The 18599-nt window shown below is 41.3% G+C and overlaps 1 protein-coding gene across 3 annotated transcripts in view; it reads left to right on the forward strand.

Annotated features, from left to right (window-relative positions):
* Positions 1-18599, forward strand: part of LOC117367468 (proton channel OTOP2-like) — a 71933-nt gene that overhangs the window by 44736 nt on the left and 8598 nt on the right. For all 3 annotated transcript variants that reach the window (XM_033960023.1, XM_033960022.1, XM_033960024.1), the window contains 3 exons: positions 1825-1961; positions 6597-6655; positions 10721-10860. In XM_033960023.1, coding sequence (XP_033815914.1) covers positions 1825-1961; positions 6597-6655; positions 10721-10860 — 336 coding nt within the window. The remainder of the gene's footprint in view (positions 1-1824; positions 1962-6596; positions 6656-10720; positions 10861-18599) is intronic.

The raw sequence follows: 18599 nt of genomic DNA on the forward strand, positions 1-18599 counted from the left end.
AATTTTAAATAAACTCGGAAACTTGGCAATTATATGTCCACCGATAGCCAGTGAACAAACACCTTCCCTATCTGTGGATTTTTGGCCCTTATTCAAATAGTATCAGTCAAAAGTCCATCAGAAGAGTTTGATATTCTCTGTATAAGAAAGGAATGGCGGGAGGGGAGAGGGAGGAACCAAAGATTATCCAGATAGCAGTGATATTCAGCTACTTTACTATCCTCATGAGGTATATGTTTAGTTTAAGCCTAATGATCAATTAGTACCAGCACAATGATCATACAATACAGAAATAACTATAGTGGCACTGAATATGTATGCAATTGAAATGCCGACGGTGACAGTCACTACCACCCTACTTCTTCCTAGGTCGAAGTGTTAGCACCTAAAATGTTGGCACACAATTTACACTCAAGGTCATACATTTTGGAGCCCACATTGCCCCCTATATGTTCATGGGCAGCCAATGAGCATATATTTACTTATCTGTGGATTTTCAGCCCAAATAATATCAGCAAAATGATCATCTGAACAGCCTGATTCTGTCTGTTTAGGAAGGGGGTAAAGAGAAGGCATAGGGGGAGGCTTAAATTTAGGAGTTTCTGATGCTTGTGGGATACAAAGTTGTCAGGCCATATGTCCAGTGGCCCTCCCCTACCATTGCTTATGGTAGGGATGTAGGAGTTCAGGCCCTGAATACCACAAACAAGCCAGATTTTCAGGATATCCCTAATGAATATGCATGAGATAAATCTGCATGGATACTACTTCCACTGTATGCAGATTTATCTCATGCATATTTACTTTATTATTGTTTTTCTTATATTATAAAATTTAATACATTTAAAAATAATAAAATTAAAATATAGTAACTTCGTTTATGAGATTATATTAGCCACTTGAAGTGAAATGAGATTATATTTCCCTTAAATTATATTTATAATTGTGCATCTTCATTAGGGATACCTGAAAATCTGGTCTATGTACCTCTTTCGAGGCCTGAACTCCTGCCATTTGAGCTGGTAGAGGAGAAAAAAGGGTCTAAAGTTCTCTTAGGCGTCCGTGGCTGGCATCATTATTGTTGCAGTTGTCTGGGTCTCAATGCATCTGGGTAGGTAGAACCGATGTTTCAGCCACCACCACAGCATGATGGCTGAAATGTCAGTTTTACTCAGTGCTATAGCAAGGGTGAGAGGCGCTCGGGGCGGTGGTGCACCTCCCCCGCCCTCTTCTCCGTCCCCCCCACCACCACCTCCACATGCTCCTTCCCCGCCCCCTCCTGTCATATGCACGCTGCTTCCTTTCCCCCATACCTCTGCAATGCTCCTGGCATAAGCAGCAACCTCCAAACTGCTGTCACGCCACCATCGGCTCTTCCTCTGACTTCACTTCCTTGGCGTGGGTCCAGGAAGTGACATGAGCAGGTTGGGGGTTGCTGCTCATGCCAGGAACAGAGGTACAGGGTAAGAGAAGCGAAGTGCACATGGGGAAGTGGGAGGGGGCGGGGAAGGAAGGGGTGGCAGAGAGGACAGGTGCCTATACCCTCACCAAGATGGCGCCCGAGGTGGACTGCCCCTCCCTCTCTTACTATGCCATTAGTTCTACCTACCCAGATGACGCAAGTCCCGGACAACTCCAACAATCAAGAGGGTCAGTCGCCTCACCATGCTCCAAAATATAAAAATTATTTTTATTATTTCATCAACTCCCACTGTGCAAAAATGACTATTGTGAATTTTTGTTCCCCTTCCAATGTGGAGATCAGCAGTTTTCTAATCCAGTAAGATATATCACCTACCAGCTCTTCTGTTTGTCTCTACACAGCTGGGCTCATTCTGTTTGCTGCCTTCACATTAGTGTTGGATGCACTTAAAATTGGACATTACGCAGGTTACAACAACTGTGTGTCTTCAGTCAAACTCATCTTTCCTCTGGTGGAGGCAGTGTTTGTTATCGTTGAGGTAAGTGTACCTATACAGGTATATCAACTTTCCCCTAAGCAGTGTCTCTCAAACTGTGTGCCCTGAAGAGATTCCAGGTGTGCCATGAGAGATTCCAGAATTTTACATTTGAAAAATTCCCTTTATAAGTGTACACTAGAATACCTAGATGACATGCACATCATGTACGCAAGAGTCTGTCAATGTTATGAGCGTCTGTGTGAGTAAAAATACAACCGCCCAGACAAGAATCATTCTTTGATGTGATTGGCCCTTGAAAACTAACAGCAAATAATTTTATTTTTATTTTTTATGAAGTAATTATCCTAACTTGAGCAACAAAGCAATCAAGGCGTTGTTACCGTTTAAATCTTTATCTTTGCGAACTTGGATTTTTAGCTTGGACAGAAATTAAATCACAAAAAAAGAGAACTACAGATGGTGGATGATGAAATGCGTGTTTGCTTGTTGACTATTGAACCATATTTTGAGTTAATTTGCACTCAAAGACAAGCACATCCATCGCATTGATTAGCAATTCTATTCTATCTACTTTAGTTCCACCATTGTTTACAATTACCCATACATAGTTCAGATGACTTTAAATAAATAACTCTGTGGAATACAATGATCTTGACAAAGCGTTTATTAGGACGAGTCAAATAAAAGTAAAAATTTTAAAAAATAAAATAAAATAATCTCCACTTCATGAATAACTGATGTATGATGTGATAAGGACCTTACACGGTCCGTGTTTCGACAAAAAGCCTTCTTCAGGGGTCCAGGTCAGTATTCACTCAATGGTATAAAAAATAGAGAATAAATATGGCCATTACTTCTGCCTCGCAGAAGTGCTTCATTTGATTTTAACATCTTCACAGACAAGGTTTTATCCATATTTATTCTCTATTTTTATACCATTGAGTGAATACTGACCTGGACCCCTGAAGAAGGCTTTTTGCCGAAACACGGACCGTGTAGGGTCCTTATCACATCATATATCAGTTATTCATGAAGTGGAGATTATTTTATTTTATTAATTTTTACTTTTATTTGACTCGTCTTAATAAACGCCTTGTCAAGATCATTGCATTCCACAGTCTTTTCTTCTTTGGACTCCCATTCTTTGACTGTGGAACATCTGGGCTTTTGCTTTCTTTGCAAATAAATAACTCTCAAATTTAATTTTTAGTTGGATGTGCAATTTAATAATTTCAATTATAATGTGCCACAAAAAACATGAAATGGAACGAAAAGTGTAGCATAACTTGTAAGCTTCATGGCTTTAAATCATTCTCTTCTTGGCTGGGCTGAAAACTTTCCTGTGTCCCTCCTACATGGTTTATATTTTGTTGAAATTAATATACTGCCTTTCGGCTTCACTTTAGGACTGGCCATGCTCATGACTGGCCTTGTGGTATTCACTATGTATGAAATAAAAAAAGATCACCCAGAAATTAAATTTCACGCCCTGACTGTGTTTTATATCTTTCAGATAACAAGGTGGTGTACATGTATATGTGCACATATGCATTTAAATTCTACCTAAATGTTATTCTGTACACAGCTCTTATTTAACAGATGGGTGTGCACATGGGAAGAGTCTGGGTGGAGTGTGATTTGGACTCACACTTATATGCTTAAAGCTTATATAATACAAAGGGTTTTTAAAAAGGTTTCAATAATTTTCTAAAAGAGAAGTCCAATAAGCCATTATTAAGATGGACTTGGGAGAATCCACTGCTTCTTTCTAAGATAAGCAGCATAAAATCTGTTTTACTCTTTGGGATTTTGCCAGGTACCAGTGACTTGGTTTGGCAGCTGTTGGAAACAGGATACTGGGCTTGATGGACCTGCGATCTGTCCCAGTATGGCAACTCTTATGTTCTTATGTACTGAGGAGTAGTGGCTCGTGGCCAGCAGGGGGTGCTGTTTATGGGACGATAATGGAATGGATGTCGGAGCATGATAGTGCAGTATTTTTGTGAAGTTTTTTCTACAAAAGTGCCAGTTTTTCGTATGATTCTGGGTAATTCTAGTTAGATACAAACATCTGTGTCAGTTAAGGACCACGCCCAAATAGAAGCGTACGGAAAAACAGGTGAATAAAATTCTAAATATAATGTAGCTAAGGCCAAAGCTAAGGGAAAACATAATAATATCTGTTTATGTACTTTGCTGTTGAGCCAAATCATGGTGGAAATCATGATTACATGATTACATAGAATCCATTTTGGGCCAGTGAATAGTATTCTGTCTTCTTTGTCCTCTCTGAGTTTTCCCGCTCCCAGCAGCGTGGTGTTAAGTAATACCACATGTATTGTAGACTGGCTAGGAAGATCACGTGTCCTAAACTAAGAGATAAAATGCATTAAGTATGAATGTGTGCAAGGGGCCCCGAATGAACGAAGGAATGATTGATATATGAGAGATATATGAAAGAATGGTGTGTACTTAATTTCTAATATTTTATATATTTTAAACCTGAAGAAATACTAAGGAAAATCCTAAGGTAACATCTGGAAGTAGTTAAGTTAGAATCTGAGATGCTGTATCAGTCTCCAGCATAGGAAGGAGGGCATTGGAAGCCCACGCCTAGCACTGTGTCAGTGTAACATGAAGCTGTTCATTCAGGGAGAGGGAGGGGGACCTACCCCCCCCTCCTCCTCCAGACTAAGGTTTCTGTGTAAGGCCATGCAATTTGAATCTGTTAGCTTAGGAAAAGAGTTTTTCCTTTAGGGCTGAGAATTTCTCAGCACCATGTTAATAATTGTAGATTCTCTTGAATACGTTATAATGTTAATTCAGAAATCAAATGTACTGTTCTAAACTTTTAAACATGGAAACATGGAGGGATTTATTTTCCTTTGTCTAAACTTTTAGGACCACCTCTTTGATGAATTGTTATTGGATGTCAAACTTGATGATGTCACTGAGCCAAAAGTTATATAATAGAATGAAATGAGATATGAAAACGAGACCATTGTGAGAAGGCCAGCCTTTGGCCACGATGATGATCTCCCATTAGCGCAACCGTAAGCATTAATTATGCTGGATTCTTTTGATCTAATAATGGAAAAATAGAAACAATAATTCAATAAATCTTGGTTATAATTTTTAAAACCTTGCGCTGGTGTCATTTTGCATGTATTATTATTTTCAAACCTGAAGCTTTCACAAAGGCGTTGATGACCCTTGCTCAGTACACGCCCATCTCCAGCATTTAGAGATGACATCTTACACCTCCTCTATGGCATATCCAACTCGTATTCAATGCATATTCAACTCACTATTCACCTATGTCGCAACAAAAAACTGGAACAGCCTCCCCATGGACACAAGATCAGAAACCGACTATCTGGGTTTTAGAAGAAAATTGAAAACATTCCTTTACAGCAGGGGTGTCGAACTCAATCACATTAAGGGGCAAAAACCCAAAAGAACAAGATTACAATAATCTAGACACGACAGTACCATCGACTGTAAAATGATCTTAAATGTGCCATCCTGCAAAAACGGTCTAAGCCTACCCAAAAGGCGCAGCCTGAAGAAAGATCTTTTTTTATTAGATCTTGAACATGGCTTTTAAATGTCAATTTCGAATCCATCAATACACCCGAATATTTGACCTCCTCAGAAAACTTTATAGAGGTGTCCAATAACTGAATGGAATCCTCTTTACCAAAGAACATTACATGGGTTTCCAAAGAAAGCTAAAGACTTTCTTATTATCTGAAAAAGGGCTGGCTCAACCTATGGAATATGTGAGGCTCTAACCTGTGAAAACAGGATGGAAAAATCCCAGTCTGGTCTACCTTCAAACTTCTAGAACAGTGCGTCGCAAACTTCTCTGCCAGGGGCACACTAAACTCAGGGCCATGTCTACAAGGCCTCTGAGCATGCATAGACGTCAAATGGTGACATCTCACACATGTGTATGATGTCAGCATCCGCAATGCTCAGAGGCCCTCCAGATGCAGCCTGAGCTCAGGGGCCTTCCAAAATCCAGACAAACTGCCGGGTTTTTGAAATCTGTCCATTGTAGGGTAGCAGAGAGGAGGAGAGGTGCCTGCACTTGTGCCGGCAATGACAGGCTCCTGTCTCGCCGTGGCTCACACGGAATCTCGCCACGGCACACAGTTTGCGATTCACTGTTCTAGAGCGATAGATGCCAGTCTAGGATTTTGGTACTCTTTATCATCAGTGCCCTGAGTCAGTACCTCACCTGGTCTACAAGAAGAGGAAGATGAGAGAAGGAAAGAGAGACTGGATTATAGTTGGTGGAGAAAGGAAGGAGAGAGATACCATATTGCAAGGGAGGGTGAGCAGTGCAAGTTAACTCAAGGCCTCACAGTCCCTTCAGCTGACCCTGTCTAAAACACTGGAAGTTTATTTGAACTGTATCTAGCATTGTATCTTGCCAATGTTTGGTGTTGGTTTATTTTTTTTGGGGGGGCGGTTTCTTACAGTCTACAATGTAAGAGTGAAATAGTAATTGCAGAATATAAATAATGTATTGTATTGTATTACATGGACCCACTTGAGACTCCTGCTGTCAATGTATCAAATCAATTTGCAGGAATATGCCAGATCTATAAAGAGAAAAAAGTCTAAAAAAAAAAAATGCTGTTTAAATTTGTACTTTTCAATGTTTAGAGCTGTTTCCTCTGGGTTTCCTGTAAGCACTGTGTTCAGATCTACCATGACATAACAAGGTGAGTTTCATTTATCATACACAGTACAGTACTATATAGTATCATTTCATTAATGTTTAATGATTCATTTGAAATCTGGGACAAGTAATGCCCCATTTGAGACATTTACACAAAAGTCTGATATTGATTTTAATTTGGAAATGTAGAAATAAGAGTGACACCTTTTTATTGGACCCATCTCAGTAGAAGATCACTCCTTTGCCAACATTGCAATCAGAGTGCTTACAGAGAGCATGCAAAGATGGAAAAAACCCTGAAATTTATATAATCTTTGAAATTAATGGACTCTTCAAAATGGAAAAATGTATTGTTCCAATCACGTTTAGCAATCTCCCAGCTCTTTCCTTTTTTCCAGGCTGTAATGGCAGGTGCAGACAGCCGAAGACAGAGGTGGGCAACCACAGTCCTTGAGATCCACATCCCAATGGGGTTTACAAGCTTTCCATAATACATGTGCATGAGATTGATTTGCATGTACTGCTTACATTGTATGCAAACAGATCTCGTACATATAGATTATGGAAATCTTGAAAACCAACTAGGTTGTGGCCCTCGAGGACTGAGCTTGCTCTCTCAGAGAAACAAAAACATGATGGCTGATAAAGACCAAATGGCCCATCCAGTCTGCCCATCTGCAGCATCCACTATCTCCTCCTCTTTTTTGGCTAAGGCTCTTTACACCTGCATTGTGAGGTCATAGAACTCTATGATTATAGGCTAAGGCTCTTAACACTTGCATTGTGAGGTCATAGAGCTTTAAGGTTATAGTAACATGATGGCAGATAAGGGCCAAATGGCCCATCCAGTCTGCCCGTCTGCAGCATCCACTATCTCTCTCCCTAAGAGCTTGTCCCATGTTTTCTTGAATTCAGACACACTCCTTACCTAAGGTCTGGCCAATTGTTTTGTGGGTACACAATTACAAGAACGGGCATTATGTAGACACTAACCTTGGACAACCTTGCATTAAGCATCTATTCTTGCCTGGGCTTAGATAGCTAGGAGCCTTTGGGCTGGATGGGCTCTCCCTTCACATTCAGGTCATTCGGCAAGGGCAGCAGGGAGCAAAGACAAAAATTTGAATAGTGACAGGGATTTATACCATAGTGAATTTCCCTTCCAAACAGTCTCGTCCCCACATTTTAATACTGGTCTTTGAGGAAAATACTTCTCTCCAGCAAATAGTGATGTCATCTTATATAATAAAATGCTAAGCGCGCATGCGCACTCCTGCCTGCATGTTCCGTGATCCGTAGGTCCTTGGCAGGCAGGAGAGCACATGGGCGCTTACAACGGTCCCACACTCGAGCGCTGTGGCCGACTCTATTACACTGCACGACCGAACTCTGCAGCTCCTCTCAAGAGCCTCACCAGCACTCCAGCGCTGTAGCCGACGAACTCACAGCCACACCTAAGCGCCAGTTCCTCTATGGCAGCTAGCGTAGTGAGGGGCCGGGACTTAGGAGAAGGAGAGCAGGCTCGGGATTCGGCCGGCCCTGGCCAGGCAAGACCCCCCTTCTCCGCCGCATTCAGGCCCCAGTGGTCCCTGCCGGTAGGAGGAGGGCTTCGAGGGAGCCGGCTGTCAGCGGAGGGCAGACGTGGGCCCAGGACAGACTTGCTCCAGCTCGCACCATCTTCAAAATTAAAAATAAACAGCCCCACACCGCCTCCCTGCTCGCGCAGACCTCCATCAACGAAAAATGGCACTACCATTTGAAGTTTATTTTAAAAGTTTAAAGTCGCTGCGGCTCCTCTCATGAGCCGCACCTACGTCGGAGAAGGCTTCCGATGCAGGCAGCGATCATGAGAAGAGCCGCCACAGCAACTTTAAACTTTAAAAATAAACTTCAAATGGTAGTGCCGTTTTTCCATTTCCAGCTGTGCCCTTGCCATCTCTTTTGCTTTCTCCCTAGCCCCCAGTGCCCTACGGGTCTGTACCTTTGTATTTACCCTTTCGAGTGCGCTTTTTAATACTCGAGGCAGCAAAACAGCCATGCAGGTGGTGCCTGAGCAACAAGCCAGTCTTGCTGTCTTATCCCACCAGGCCTTTCTGTTTCTTAAGTTTACCGCTTAGATAACCTTGATAGGCGGTATATAAAATCCTAATAAACTAAACTATAAACTATTAAGGATTAATTATGTGCCAAGAATAAATAGGAAGCCGATGCAGAAACTATGTGGAGGGAGACAGCAGAAAGGGGAGAGGTAAGTGGTACATGCTGAGAGGGAGACCAAGGCAGGAACTGAGGAAGATCCAAAGGCAATTGTCTGACTGGTATAAGAAAAAGAAAGAAGGGAAGAGATGGAAAAAAGACCAAAAAAATTAGCTATAGGGGCCTCTACAGACGGAGAAAAAAAGAGTAGGGATGTGGATTAATTAGATTCAGTTCATTTAGACAGCTTAAAAATGTTAATGCATGTAAACCTAAAAACCAACATATTTTCAACTGATCTGAGTGCATTAGAAAGTTCTAATGTTCATAACCTGTGCATATTAAAGACGAATATGGGGAGCAAATCATAGTTTGTATAGAAATATATAAATTCTTATTGGTTTTAATAGACCCCCTAATGCTAGCGGCGCATATCAGGTTCTTCAATAAAGTTTGACTGTCAACCCATTGCTGCTGCGCTTTCCGGTATGCCTCCAAGCCGTGGCTCTTCCCCCCCCCCTCCCCGCCCCTCTCCTTCAGGCTGCGGAAGAGAATGGAGTGTGGGATTTGGTGGAAGTGTTTGTGTCTGGGTTGCAGGATGATAAAACTGAGGAGCTGGCAACAGGTATACGTGCATGCGTTTCTTCCCTCTCCCGGCCAAAACCCTGTAGATTAATGGCGGCCCTGATTATAGGGGAAGACTTTTGCACTTAAGTTGTGGAGGGAAATGCTGCTGCACATGGAGGGGGAAGGAATGCTGCTCACAGGGAAGTGGGGGGGAGAGAAATGCTGCTGCATAGGGGCAGGGAGAGAGACAGATAGAAAGACAGACAGACAAACATATTCTAGCACCCATTAATGTAATGGGCTTGCTTTGGGGAAGGGGGAGGGAGACAAAAGGGGGCCACGGAGAGACAGTCATGGAACAACAGATAAATACAGGTAGGCAGGGGGCCAGGGAGAAAGACAGAGAGACATACAGAAAGAAAGACAGGGGGCCAGGGAGAGAGACAGACATAAAGAAAGACAAACAGACAGGGGGCCAGAGAGACAGATAGAATAAACACAGACAGACAGCATGCAAGGAGAGAGACACAAAGAAAAAAAAGACAGACAGCCAGCGGCCAAGGAGAGAGAGAGAAAGAATGACAAACAAACAGGGGGCCAAGGAGACAGACAGAAAGAAAGACAGCCAGCCAACATCTAAGGAGAGAGAGAGAGAGAGAAAGAAACCTCCCCCCGCCCCAGACAAACACTAGCCAAGGAGAGAGAGAGAGAGAGAGAGAAAGAATGACAGACAGGGGGCCAGAGAGACAGACAGAAAGAAAGACAGACAGACATCTATTCTAGCACCCGTTAATTTACCGGGCTTAAAGACTAGTAGCTAAATAAAAGGTATTATTTTTAAGCAGAGCCTCTAGATGTCACTGTGAACACCCCTCAACAGGACCCTATGATCTCCACATAAAAAATTGCTTTTAAAATGCATTGAGCACTGTGATGTCCCATGCTTCCCATAGGCTCCCTAGGCAAACCTTCAGTCTTGCACACATATTTCTCACCTTCTCCCCCCCCACCTTTCAACAATCATGATTACCTCAACAGCACTCCTCCCAGAAAAAATCTGGATAAATGGGCTCTTTGAAACTGCTCGCTTTCCCTGCTGGTAAAAATTTGGGACTTATTGTTTTGCTTTAGCTGTAGCTGTTCTTTGACGCCCCTCAGAAGCTTCTTGCTGCTCTAGGCAACTGTCTAATACCTGGGCCAACTCTGATCAAAACTCCTATTCAGGGTGACCATGAGTGTTTACTCCTTTTCCCTTCCTCTCAAAGAATGATTTAAGAAAAAAAAAAAGAAAGCAATGACAGAAGACAGATTTCTGATTCCCTGCATTTTTTCTTTGTCCCTGCAGATGTGGCCTGATGTTTGTCTTGGCCACTAACCTGGCCCTGTGGATGACAGCAGTAACAGATGAATCAAGTCATCAGACCCTGGAGCTGGAGAAATCTCTCAGTGGGAATGACACCACGAACACAACACTGGAGTTGAGAGGTAGCCTGCGGATGAACTAAGTTGAAAGGGGGGGACAAGCAGATTAAACAATTGTGTCATTCCATCAAACCACAGAAACTCAAAGTATTTGTGCAAATGGATATAGGAAAAGGGGACAGAGCAGAGGGAGGAGTGGCCTAGTGGTTAAGAAGGGAGGAGTGGCCTAGTGGTTAGAGCTACAGCATCAGCACCCAGAGGTTGTGGGTTCAAGCCCAACACTGCTCCTTGTGACAACTGGTACATTGCTCCTTGCCCCGGGTACATTAGATAGAGTGTGAGCCCACCAGGACAGATAGGGGAAAATGTTTAAGTACCTAAATGTATGCGATTTCTAGATCGTAAGTACCTAAATGTAAAAGCCACTTAGACAACCTTCACTGATAGGCAGTATATAAATAACTACAGAAATAAATATGGAAACTGACACTGAACAAAGAGTAGGGGGGGTCACAACTTTAGAGAAGAGCCAACCAATAATTTGTCCAAATTTATTAGAGATCTCAGCAAGTTAGTAAACCAAACAGCTAACAGCAAACAGAGCCAGAGTCAAGGGTCATGTGGTCTGAAAGTACCCTTAAAAATTCCAATTATGACACACAGCTCCAAACAGAGAAAGTCTACTCTGTACAAATCCCAAGGAGTCCAATAAATGGAGCAGAGTAAGCCAGGTCTTCAAACAAACCACACTTCAATATAGCAGATCAAGACCGGTTTTCATGTGATTAAAGATTGGTAAATGGAGAAGAAACTGAAATTGAATATTGGAAAGACTGAAATTATGTGTGTAGGTCGAGAAAAGCATTTGCATTTATTTTCTTCAGAGATTGTGCTGGATAATGTAGCGATTCCAGTGTCAAGCCAGTGTAAATATCTAAGTGTTATATTGGATTCAACGCTATCATTTAGGATGGTAAATTTCCAAGGTCATTATTAGGCTATGACTATTAAGAAGGTTAAGAGATTATCGGTGGAAAATTTTCAAACAGTCATTGGGGACGTGTTGACACCTATATTTGATTACTATAATTTCTTTTATTTGGGCCTGCCAAAGTACATGATTCAAACGTTACAGCTGGCTCAAAATGCAGCAGCTCATGTGATTGTGGGAGCGTCCAAGTTCGACCACATTACACCTATCTTGCATGATCTCCACTGGCTGCTTATTGCTTATCACATAAATTTTAAAGCAGTTTGTTTAATTTTTAAGCTGGTGAAGGACAAATTTCCAATTATACTTAGCTCTCTGCTACTGATATATTATAAGAACATAAGAATAGCCTTACTGGGTCAGACCAATGGTCCATCAAGCCCAGTATCCCGTACTCACGGTGGCCAATCCAGGACACTAGTACCTGGCCAAAACCCAAGGAGTAGCAATATTCCATGCTACCGATCAAGGGCAAGCAGTGACTTCCCCCATCCTCTCATCCTTGTCATGCTTTATGATCTGAAGATATCTTGAGGTTATATCTGTTGAACAGATAAAGTTGACAGGCACTCAGCATGCTTTGTTAACTGTCCAGGGCGTAATATTGCGCAATGCATTAACATTGGATATAAAGAATGCTACCAGTTTACTTCAATTCAGGAAAATAGTTAAAACTTGGCTTTTTCAGAAATGTTTCCCATAATCGATTGAGTTAAGGAATATTTAGGTAAATCCTTTTTATTCTGTTTTTGGTAAATGGCTGAGTCATGAAGAATTTTACTGTTTTGACATAGTTGATGTAATGATTTGTTTTTAAGTCTATTTGTTGTCTGAGATATTGCTTTAATCATGTGTATTCGATTGTAACTCGCTCAGAATTGTTGGATGGTTGTGAGCAATACATTTTTAAATAAATAAATATAATGTTTCGGCAAATGAGCCTGCATCAGGAGTCCTAAGACATATACCATATTTTTTGCTCCATTAGACACACCTGACCATAAAACGCACTCTAAATTTAGAGGAGGAAAACTAGAAAAAAAACATTCTGAACCAAATTCTCCCTGCCAGGCTCTGCACCCATCCCCACACTCCTTGCCAAGCTCTGTACCCTGTCCCCCCTCCCTGCCAGGCTCTGTACCCTGTCCCCCCTCTGGTGGTCTAGTGGTAGGCTGGGACAGGGAACAGGGCAGGTAGGGATGGGACAAGGCGGGCGGGCCAGTAGGTAGGTAGGTAGGTAGATAGGCAGGCAGGCAGACCTCCCCCCCTCCCAGGCAGGCAGGCCTCCCCCCCACAGGCAGGCAGCAGGAAAGCCCCAGCCTCTCCCTCCTCCCTCCCTATTTTTAATTTGGCAGGGAGGGAGGGCAGGCAGGCAGGCCCTGGCCTCTCCCTCCCCCCCAGGCAGGCAGCAGGCAGGCCCCGGACTCTCCCTCCTCCCTCCCTACCCTTCAGGCAGGCAGCAGGCAGGGCCCGGCCTCTTCCTCCTCACCACCTAGGCAGGCGACAGGCCGCCCTCTCTCACTGGAAGCGGCACCCTCAGCTGGCTAGCAGGTGACAGGCAGGCCCTGGCCCTCTTCCTCCTCCCCGCCGCCCCCCGCACGTACCTTTTTTTTTTTTTTTTTTTTACTTCTGTTCGCGGCAAGGCTGGCTGAAAATAAAAAATAAAAACTCCAATGAAAATAATGAAACTACAGTAAAAATAAAAACTACAAATATCATGAATAAAACAGGTCATAAATTAAACAGAATCTAAAGATTCAATACAAGTGTAACAATGGACTAAATTTAAAAAAAACCCAACAGTCCAACAGTAAGAGCACCACTATGGATTGAAAGTAATTTATTCTAAAAATGACCTGGCAACAGAATGTAAGAAATAACAATACTAAAAAGCCAAAAATTAAAACGAAGGTAAAAAAACCAAAAAACCCTTATGTTCAAAAAAGGCGCTAATAAGAGAGTGCTATAAAAGCAGAGTCCTAGAATTACAAAAGAGTGCTGGTCCAATGAAAGGAAAGGGAGACATCTATTCAACTAACATAATAATTGCCATTGCTAGGTCAGGCCAGTGGTCCATCGTGCTCAGCAGTCTGTTCATGCAGCAGCCCTTAGCTCAAAGACCAGTGCCCTAGCCTTTCCTGCGTACATTCTGGTTCAGCAGGAACTTATCTAACTTTGTCCTGAATTCCTGGAGGGTGTTTTCCCCTATAACAGCCTCCGGAAGAGCGTTCCAGTTTTCTACCATTCTCTGGGTGAAGAAGAACTTTCTTATGTTTGTAGGGAATCTATACCCTTTCAACTTTAGAGAGTGCCCCCTCATTCTCTCCATCTTGGAGAGGTAAACAATTTCTCTTTCTCTACTAAGTCTATTCCCTTCATTATCTTGAACGTTTCGATCATGTCCCCTCTCAGTCTCCTCTTTTCAAGGGAGAAGAGGCCCCGTTTCTCCAATTTCTCACTGTACGGCAACTCCTCCAGCCCCTTAACCATTTTAGTCGCTCTTCTCTGGACCCTTTCGAGTAGTACTGTGTCCTTCTTCATGTACGGCAACCAGTGCTGGACACAGTATTCCAGGTGAGGGCGTACCATAGCCCGGTACAGCGGCATGATAACCTTCTCCGATCTATTTGTGATCCCCTTCTTAATCATTCCTAGCATTCTTTTTGCCCTTTTCGTCGGCGCACATTGCGTGGACGGCTTCATTGACTTGTCAACCAGTACTCCCAAGTCTCTTTCCTGGGGGGTCTCTCCAAGTACTGCACCAGACAACCTGTATTCGTGTATAAGATTTTGCTTACCGACATGCATCACCTTACACTTATCCACATGAAACCTCATTTGCCATGTCGCAGCCCATTTCTCAAGCATGTTCATGTCCCATTGCAGGTCTTCGCAATCCTCCTGCGTTTTCATTACTCTGAATAACTTCGTATCGTCTGCAAATTTAATCACCTCACTCGTCATACCAATTTCCAGGTCATTTATAAATATGTTGAAGAGCATGGGTCCAAGCACCGAACCCTGCGGCACTCCACTTGTGACACTTTTCCAATCCGAGTATTGTCCATTTATCCCCCACTCTCTGTTTCCTATCCGCCAGCCAGTTTTTAATCCACGTGAGTATTTCACCCTCGATTCCATGGCTCGCAATTTTTCGAAGTAGTCATTCATGCGGAACCTTGTCAAACGCCTTCTGAAAATCCAGATATACAATATCAACCGGGTCACCCTTGTCTATCTGCCTGTTTACTCCCTCGAAGAAGTGCAGCAAATTTGTCAAGCAAGATCTTCCTTTGCTGAAGCCGTGCTGGCTGGTCCTCATCAGATTGTGTCCGTCAAGGTGATCAATGATGCGGTACTTTAGCAGCGCCTCTACCATCTTTCCCGGTACCGAGGTCAGACTCACCAGTCTGTAGTTTCCCAGATCGCCCCTCGAACCTTTCTGGAAGATCAGCATAACATTTGCCACTTTCCAGTCTTCCGGAATCCTTCTCGATTTGATCGACAGATTGATTATTAACTGAAGCAGTTCAGCTAGAGCCCCTTTCAGTTTGTTGATTACCCTCAGATGGATGCCATCCAATCCCAGGAATTTATCGTTTTTAAGCCTATCAATCTGCCTGCATACCTCTTCTAGACTGACCATCAACCCTGTCAGTTTCCCGTCTTTGTTTCCTGCATATAGCCTGTCAGCTTCCGGTATGTTGTGTATATCCTCTTCGGTAAATACAGACGCAAAAAATGTGTTCAGTTTGTCAGCGATGGCTTTGTCCTCCTTTAGCACTTCCTTTATTCCATGAGAAGATCTTTAATCATAAATGTTGTCCCATGAATAAAGATCTTCTCATTGGTTGATAAGATGTCTCCCTTGCCTTTCATTGGACTGTTTGTATCTCAAGGCGGGGTGTTCTTCTTTTTGCCTGTTTGTTCTACTAAAACTCATAGGAACACTGAGATTGCAAAAAGGCTAAAACAGTGCAGAAAAGCACAGACACTAAAACAACAATGCTAACAAAAAAAAAAAAAAAAAGGGGGTGAACAGACTTACCCAGGGAAACACCATGAAACGGACATCCAAAGTAAGAAAAAAAAAGGCTGGCGTAATGGAAGGCTTATGAAATGAATTGACTCTCACAAAAAGTGAGAGCGTTGTGGAGTCGTGGCGTCATGACGAATACTCAGCAGGAAAAGAACAGAAAATCAAAAGACGAAAATATAAAAGCTGATTATGTGAAGACTGGAAAAACAAAACAACCCCCCCCCCCCCAGAAAAGGCAAAAGAAATGTGAATTTAAAAAGATCTGGGGGCCATTGACAACTTATTGTAATGATTATTGTAATGAATAGACACCATTTTCCAGTGAAAGTATATTTGCAAATGGGGGGAGGAGGGTGGTTTATAGTTTACTATGGGTTTAATCAAAATAAAAAGAATACTTATATTGTATATTTTTGATTAAATGTTAAATGAAAGGGGGGTGGGAAGGGAATAAATTTATATATTTGATGTTATATTAGAAAGAAATTCAAGTGATGCATTTAATATCAAATGTTTTATTATTTGTACACTTGATGTAAGATTAAAAATGAATAAAGAATTTTAAAAAAAAAATGTGAATCTCAAAGAAAAACTGAGTGCCCTGTCGAATCGCAGAGACTTAGCACAAAAATGAATGTGCAAGTGCTGAAAATAAAAAAGTTAATATGTAATAGAACTACCCTTACTCACAGCCATAAATCTCTATTTCAAAATGCCATATATATACACATAATTAATGAAATAATGATATCAATGGTAAGAGCATCCATTACATATATCAGATTAATTTTCTGAAAGAATATATATACAGCAACCTAAGAATGTTTATAGAAACATATTGTAAAAAACATCTAAGCCAGCATATGCACGTTAGTAACCAAATATCACACAGATATGCCCATTTTGTACCATTATCATATTCATGTTATAAGGACATGTAGACCATATTATATGAACAAAAGGGATATTCATATTAAAACATGTAACATGAGCATCATAGGAACACACTGAGATCTAATTCTGCATTTAACCCTTGTGGGGTAACAATGTCTAATTCATAGATCATTCTCTTTTCTAGTCTAAGTTCAATATCTATGTTACCCTCACGCCATCTGCTGGGCAAATGTCGTATTCCACAGAATTTTAAATCTTCAATTCTATATCCTTCCATTGCCCAATGTGTGCAAGTGGTGCTGAAGCGATGTTCCTCAAAATTCAACTCCTATGCTCTATGATTCTTGTTTTCAATGTTCTCTTTGTTTTACCTGTATATAAGACACCAATTTTCATTAATAACTTTCCATTTCAATGCGTCGATAAGATAAAAATTCTCGGCGTCTTCATAGATAATAAACTAAACTATCACAATCAAGTTAATTCCGTTGTTAAAAGTTGTTTCCATAGACTGCGTATGATTAGATCCCTAGCTAACTTTCTGGATACTCCTTCACTTAACATTTTAATTCATTCATTAATTATTTCAAAACTGGATTACTGCAATTCACTTTATAAAGAAATCACACAAAAGGAAATTAGAAGATTACAACTAATACAAGATATTGCAATAAAAATCATCACAGGTAAAAGAAAATTTGACCATGTCACACCATTACTAAAGAATGCGCATTGGCTTCCTACCAACCATAGAATAACTTATAAACAGGCGCTCATCACATTTAGGGCTCCTTTTATCAAGCCGCGCTAACCCCCGCGCTGGCCAAAAACTACCGCCTGCTCAAAAGGAGACGGTAGCGGCTAGCGCAGCCAGTGGTTTAACGCTGCTATTTCTAGACCAAGCCATTATTCCCGTATTCTCCTTCCTGCTCCTTATGATCCGAGGACAAAAATCTACTTACTACTCCATCCCTATGAATTATAAATACTAGACGTACCACACTCTTCTCTGCCGCTGCTTCCCAGACATGGAACCTACTACCAGCTCAGGTAAGAGAAGAAAAGAACCTCAAAAAATTTAAATCAAAACTAAAAAGTTTCTTGTATAAACGCCTTTAATTAATTTGCCTTTAGCTGAGTTACTATTTCCATTTGAAGTAGGCATGTACTGATCTAATATAATATAACTCCTATTGTCTTATCCTTATTTGTTCTTCTTCCTATATCAAATTGTAATTCTTCCCCCGATTTCCCTATGAAATGTACGTCTGTCTAGCCCTATATTGTATGTTTCCCTCTTTTCAAAAAAAAATTTTGTTTTGTTTATTGTTCATCGCTTTGTAATCTTTGAAAAAAGTGATTTTATCAAATAAGAAAGAAACTTGAAACTTTACAGAGACAAATAATGGTGGTATTAGAGTAAAGTGTAACTGTAATATTGCGATTAGAATGTTTAGAGTTTGATAATGTTAGTGACTGCTTACATACTGAGCAGGAGCCACATAGAGTATGACCTCCTAGGGCTCTTTTGGAAATTGTGCTCAAGGCTAGGTAAAATAGAGGACGCAGCTATCACATCCACTGTATAAACTGACAATAGGTTTTAAAATCAAAACTTTATGACATTTTTCCATGCTAAACATTTTAGCATTGGCAAGGTAAACCGTGGAAAACTCCTTAAAGTTTTGATTTTTATATGATATACATGATTACATAAGATATGGCAAGGGTGGGGAGGGGATAAATTTCATTAATTTAAGATGATTGTAATAGAAATTCAAGTGATGTTTGTAAGTTTAAATGTTATTTCCGATTAAACTTGTTGTAAGTTGTAAAAATGAATAAAGAATTTTTTTAAAAAAAAACAAAAAATCTATT

Source organism: Geotrypetes seraphini, chromosome 10, assembly GCF_902459505.1.
Source record: "Geotrypetes seraphini chromosome 10, aGeoSer1.1, whole genome shotgun sequence".
NCBI classification, from domain to species: domain Eukaryota; kingdom Metazoa; phylum Chordata; class Amphibia; order Gymnophiona; family Dermophiidae; genus Geotrypetes; species Geotrypetes seraphini.